Source organism: Stigmatopora argus, chromosome 16 (assembly GCF_051989625.1).
Source record: "Stigmatopora argus isolate UIUO_Sarg chromosome 16, RoL_Sarg_1.0, whole genome shotgun sequence".
NCBI lineage: Eukaryota > Metazoa > Chordata > Actinopteri > Syngnathiformes > Syngnathidae > Stigmatopora > Stigmatopora argus.
The window spans coordinates 10,513,293-10,519,589 of NC_135402.1; the positions used below are offsets into that span (position 1 = coordinate 10,513,293).

Here is a 6,297-nt window from a genome sequence, read left to right on the forward strand (position 1 = left end):
GGACGCGAGAGGCTGCCCATAAGAACATCACGGGCACTGTCTCTCTCCCCGCAACTCCCTCGTGTAATGTCTCTCTGGTCGCAACTCCCTCGTGTAATGTCTCTATGAGCACAGGGCAGAACGTTGCATTTATTCAGTGTTTTTTCCATCGCTAATACGAGAGGAGTACTACTTCCCGGGGAAGTTGGCAAGTGGTCGTGCGTTATCCTATTGCGAGGACATTTGTGTGCATCATTTTAGGAATATTTTAAGGGGAATACAAAAGCAAACAACCCTCGATAGGTTGCATCTGAAAGTCAGGGTGGAGGCGGGGCAAATAGAGCCAACCCGGGAGAAGAAAGGTATGAAATGTAAAACAAAATTAGAATTAAGTCTAGTGTAAAGTTAGATTAAACTTATTTTTGTGTGTCTGCATCGTAATCCAAGTTCATTTAAATTTGTTTTCGTTATGTTACAAGTGCGTTGCCGTGCAAAAATACAACCCCTCTCCCCCTCTCTCTGTCACTCTCTCTCCCTTACGCGAAATCCGTCTAATTTTAGTACACTATTAAACACATTTCACTACTATTAAACCACTAGTTATTTGTTACTTTGTTAATAGATGGCGAATTAGAAGAAATAAAACATTTTTTTCCAATCCGATATCCTGTTTTTGGTGTTTTTTTCAGAGGGTTGGAACGAATTAATTTGTTTTTAGTTCATTTCTATGGGAAACGTTTATTTGAGTTACGAGTAAATCGACATGTGAGCTCAATCCTGGAACGCATTAATCTCTTATCTAGTTATCCTTATCACTTGTACTGTTTAATTCACTAGATATTGGGAAAAGGGAATTAAATTAGAACAGTTCATTTGCGTGGATGGGGCAAAAGCCTGAAAAAAATGCATGAATGAACTCCTTCACTGAAAAAAGAGACAGAGGCAGACATATCAGAGAAGTGACTGTGTAATGAAGTCGCTCACTGTGATGATGTCCAGAATACTGAGCAAGCTGTGTACGCTGTCGCCGGGAAGAACATCCTTGACTGCCACTTCTGTACCATCCTGCAAAGCGGGAAAAACAACATCACATGTACTATTTCCACTGTGAAGCTGTCTGACGGAGTAAAATATCTATTGACATACTGTTGCCTATTTATAAATTTTGAAAAAAATGTCTACCCACACTCTCAGAAATGCAGAGCTCTAGTCGTCCGTCCTGGACTACGTAGATGCTGTCGTCATCGTCTCCGGGCTTGAAAAGACCTTCACCCTCTTGCAGCTCAATTAATACCATGTGGCGACACAACTCGAGGAACAGGGGCTTGTCAAAGTGTCCTAAGACCCTAAAGAAAGTACAATATGGCATAATGTGTCTATATTGAAATGGCCTTGAGGTAGTCAATATCAAAGTACAGACGCATAGATTCCGAGGTCTTTGCAGTAACTGAATGTAGAAACAAATACGCACACTTTTTCACCAATAGTATTTAACGTAATACCACTGACAGTTTCATATTTGCCCCACACGGTCAATAGACAATGCGCAATATTCAGTTAAACAGATCTTTTGGTTGCAAGTCAAGGGAAAAAATCTTTGTACAGTGGTATCTCGTGATACAACATGCTCGTGTTACAACGAAAATTTCGATCGGATAATTCGCTCGCGATACAATTAAAATTTCGAGATGCGACCAAGCCAGGCGGCCATGACATGAGAGGCTGTTTATCATTGTAGCGCACTGTATAACTACTATATCTACGAGGACTGAACGATTTATTCAGACTAGTTTCGACCAGGAAACGGACAACGAGCATGAGCGGGCAAAAAGAGGGCTTTCTGGGTAATGAAGTATACTCGTGCACACAACACCCATAGCCAATGGCACCCTTTCTCAGAATAAAACTTCATTACCCACAATCAATACGTGGGAAGCTCAGCTATTGCATTTCCTGTTATTCTTTCTAAGGAAAGAAGGTCCCGCGAGCGTTCTTTAAAGACTATTTCTCGTTGGCAAGTGGTCGTGCGTTATCCTATTGTGAGGGCGTTTGTGTGCATCATTTTCGGAATATTTTGAAGGTAATATACAACAGCAAACAGTCCATCGATAGCGAACGTGAGGGTGGAGGCGTGGCAAACCGCTAACCCGGAAAACGAAGGTAACAAAAGACAAAACAAGAATTCAGTTTTGTGTAAAGTTACATTAAACGTATGTTTGAGTGGGTCTGTATATATTTATCCAAGTTAATTTAAATTTGTTTGTTCGTTTACGAGTGCGTTGTTGCCGTGGATAAAGTCCCCCCGAACAGCCCCTCACCTCCGCCTCCGTGTGTGTCGTTGTCTCTCCCCTCCGCGAAATGCGTCTAATTTTACATCTATTAAACACATTTTATTACTATTAAACCACTCGTTATTTATTACTTTGTCAATATATGGCGAATTAGAAGAAATAAAACATTTTTTCCAATCCAATATACTGTTTTTGGTGTTTTTTCAGAGGGTTGGAACAAATGAATTTGTTTTCAATTCATTTCAATGGGAAACGTTCGCTCGAGTTACGAAAAGCTCGACATACGATCTCAGTCTCGGAACGGATTACGATCGTATGTCGAGGTACCACTGTATCTGTATGAAAATCTCTTTTTTGACCATGAATATCAAACAATCACCTTGAGTAGCTCCTACACAAAAGCCTTGCTGCTCTTCTTGTAAAACACAGAAAACCAAAAAGCCTAACTATCAAACCAACCTGACATTCTTGAGCATGTAGAGCACCTCAGAGGGAAGATTTGAGCTCTGCACATCAAATTCAGTCAGGTCAGCTTCTAGCAGCGAGGGCGGTGGTTCTTTAGGCTGAAGAGTAGGCGGATCTTTACGGATGCGGAGGATTCTATTCAGAGGAAAATGGTCACTTAACACCTTCACGATGAAGGATTAGAATTCATTTTTCTGTGGATCATACTTGCGAGCAATGCTAAGAACTTTGGTTCTCTTGCGCACACGCTGTGGTTGCTTGGACACAGAGTTAGATGATGAAGGAGGAGGAATTGAGGACAAAGTCTGGACCTTCAATAAAATAAAATAAACATCAATACGATAAAACTACTACCAAAAACCTTTTAATTCAAGCGTTGTAAAACATTAAGGACTTACCTTGCGCATGATTTTTCGACCGTAGAAGAGCACTTTATCTCGTTTTCTGAAGCGATAATGAGGTACGCCTGGTGGCTGCTCACCTTGACAGAGAATCCAAAGACCAAAATTGTGAGCACCATGTTCCCCATGACACACTTTAAACAATATTGACATTGAAACTTGAAAAATAATGCATTAAAAACATGTGAAACTCACGGGCATGTTTGAACCTCCTGTACAAGAAAAGCACCACAATTCCGATCATTGCGACCGCAACGGCTGCACCTATAACAACACCTGTGAGCTGAAAGATAGGCAGAAAAATGTGAAATTACATGGAAAGTAATAAACCCCAACCTTATGTATTATTGTACATACCATTGTGGTCTGCATCCTTTCCTCTACAAATTGTTGCACTCGCGATGTCACTGCCGTAATGTCATTTTTGCCGGGTACCAGCATCTACACACACACACATGTCAACAATCTTTGTGAAATTACTTCTTTTTTACCAATCATCATCATTTTATACTGTTATTTATATGCAGTGTTATCTTTAAGTAGCCCCAAATTTTGGATTGTGGTTACCAGTCATGCAACATCACAGTTGCAAAGGCCAATATTGATAACGTCTTAAAATAATCACCCACAACGATTTTTCAAGAAACAAAAAAAATCACATTCCATTTTTTAATTTTTTAATTTTTTTAAATTGACTTGCCCAGTTAATTCAAGAGGGTGACCACATACAAAGTTTAATATGTAGGTGATTTCTCAAGGAAAATCCAGCCAGGATTTTTCCAGGTCAGAAAAACTATTTAAATGTAAAAGAAGAAATCAAATAAATAAATAAATAAATAAGAAAGAAAATCTAGGCAGGATGTGTCTGGGACAGAGATAGAGAAATGAAATAGGGAAACGATCCCTGTAAGAAAACCTTGACTGGCATATATTCTGAGTACAAGAAGAATCACAATACATGCAGATTCTGCAGATGACAAATATTAAATCTGCAAAACTTACTGAACTGGCCCATCCGCAGATGTCCCCGTCGTCCCCTCCAGTGGAGCAACTCATCCTGCACCATAAAAATACCTTAGTAACATGTTTTTGCTTCAAATATCCATTCAAGTATCCTTAATTTGGTTTACTAGAGATATTTGATCCAACGAGCATCACATTCCTTGTTGGTTGGGGTTATAGCTACCAAAATTTGGGTCAACGCGAAATTAACACACGACAATCATTAATATTTTTAATCAAAATAACTATACTTAAAGACAACTAAACACGACAGCAAATACGCTGACTGATATTTGCTTATTTTGAAATGGCGATTCTCCATCCCGGACGCAACGGAACGCTAGCTACAATAACATTAGCAAGCTAGCGGACAGGGGAGGATCATCTCATCCCGGAAGATAAGACAACGCAAAATATGATCTAAAAAATATTTTGTGTGCGTTTGTGCTCGCTAAAACTTACTTTAAGATCGCCCCCAGCGAGTGAGTCCGGTTTACGGCATTGTATAAGAGATCGACGTGGGAAAATTAGCTCATGGCTAAAAAAGTTTTCGTCGCTCGGCCACTTGCTTAGCCCCGCCTCTGTTACTGCACCAACCAATAGAAAAACAAATGTGTCGTTTCCATGGCATCAGCAATTGATTCATCCAATCAGAGAAAGTATGTCACTTCCGCGTGTTCCTGTTCAATCAGTCAATATTTTAAGAAGAAAATCACCTCTTTAGTTCATTTATTTGTGCATAAACCTGTACATTTTGGCAACACAACCATACACAATATGCGTGTTCTAATGTTGGTACAAAACATTATTCATTCGTTAATTCATTTTCTGAACCACTTTATCCTCACAAAGCTCGCAGGGGGTGCTAGAGCCCATCCCAGTTGACTTCGGGCCAGAGGCGGGGGACACCTGCCACCTCAGGCAATTGCTCCCCTGATGAATGATTGCAATTCCCCTTATTAAAGGATTTAAATATATATATATATATATATATATATATATATATATATATATATATATATATATATATATATATATTTAAATCCTTTAATACATACGTATATATATATATATATGTGTATATATATACATACGTATATATATATGTATATATATAAATTTAAAAAAAGAAACATAAACAATGTTATTCATTCTCAGATAAACAATTATGTTTGTTATATTTTTACATTCATTCATTTTCTGAACCACCTTATCCTCATTAGGTTCGCGAGGGGTGCTGGAGTCTATCCCAGCTGATTCCAGGTGTTAGACGTATAGTTCTAGCGCCTATCCCTAATTCCTTAACTCAGTCTAATCCCGTCTAACAACTGTGCGTGTTCAGCATCGAAGGAAGAGACCAGGGTTTGCGAGTTACTCCACAGATGATTTATTCCTAATATATTGATCATTACAGAGCTCCGGGCCCCCTCCCAAATGATAAACCAGCTGAGCGTCGTAATGCACAGTGGAGGATGAAAAGACAAAGTCCAAAACCCGAGTTTGCCCAGTTATAGTGATACGAAAATGAATATTCATTCGCTGACAACTGTCTTGAAGGATGCCTCTTTGGGATGTCTCAATTGTCCATTCTTCCTTATAATGATAATCGGACATAGGCCCCTTCCTCTGCTCCGCTCCGCTCTGGCCTTGAAGCTCCTCTCCCCTCGGCTCTGGCTTTCTTGAAGGATGCCTCCTTAGGATATGTCAATCGTCCATTGTTCCTCGTCTCCCTCCGCTCCCCTCAGCTCTGGCCTTGGAGCTCCTTTCCACTTGCCTCCTTTTCTCTGCTGATCTTGTAGCTGTCTGTAATTCAACCTCACAAGAATCTTGGACAGAGAGCTTTTGTTTATTGTAAAAGCATTTATAGGGGAACCTTCCGTTTGCGTGGTAATCGGGTTAAAACAATTGTTTAATCATACAATAAAAATATATAAAGATGAAGTAGCTGTAATAAAATATGAGTAAAATATGTCATAGTCTTCACTAGATTATATGGTTAAAATATGTTATAGTCTTCACTAGATTATATGGTTAAAATATGTCATAGTCTTCACAGGCCATAGGCAGGGGACACCTGAATTGGTGGCCAGCTTATCGCAGGACACAAGGAGACAAAAAACCATTCATGCTGACACTCATACGTAGAGGCAATTTAGAGT

The 6,297-nt window shown here is 39.5% G+C and overlaps 1 protein-coding gene across 3 annotated transcripts in view; it reads right to left on the reverse strand.

Moving 5' to 3' along the window:
• Positions 1-4,718, reverse strand: part of pnpla7a (patatin-like phospholipase domain containing 7a) — a 41,997-nt gene extending 37,279 nt beyond the window's left edge. For all 3 annotated transcript variants that reach the window (XM_077623311.1, XM_077623310.1, XM_077623312.1), the window contains exons 1-9: positions 4,601-4,718; positions 4,139-4,193; positions 3,494-3,577; positions 3,332-3,419; positions 3,134-3,216; positions 2,943-3,046; positions 2,730-2,870; positions 1,166-1,325; positions 964-1,044 (exon numbers count right to left, since the gene is read on the reverse strand). In XM_077623311.1, coding sequence (XP_077479437.1) covers positions 964-1,044; positions 1,166-1,325; positions 2,730-2,870; positions 2,943-3,046; positions 3,134-3,216; positions 3,332-3,419; positions 3,494-3,577; positions 4,139-4,192 — 795 coding nt within the window. In that variant the 5' untranslated portion in view covers position 4,193; positions 4,601-4,718. The remainder of the gene's footprint in view (positions 1-963; positions 1,045-1,165; positions 1,326-2,729; positions 2,871-2,942; positions 3,047-3,133; positions 3,217-3,331; positions 3,420-3,493; positions 3,578-4,138; positions 4,194-4,600) is intronic.
• Positions 4,719-6,297: the final 1,579 nt, after the last annotated feature.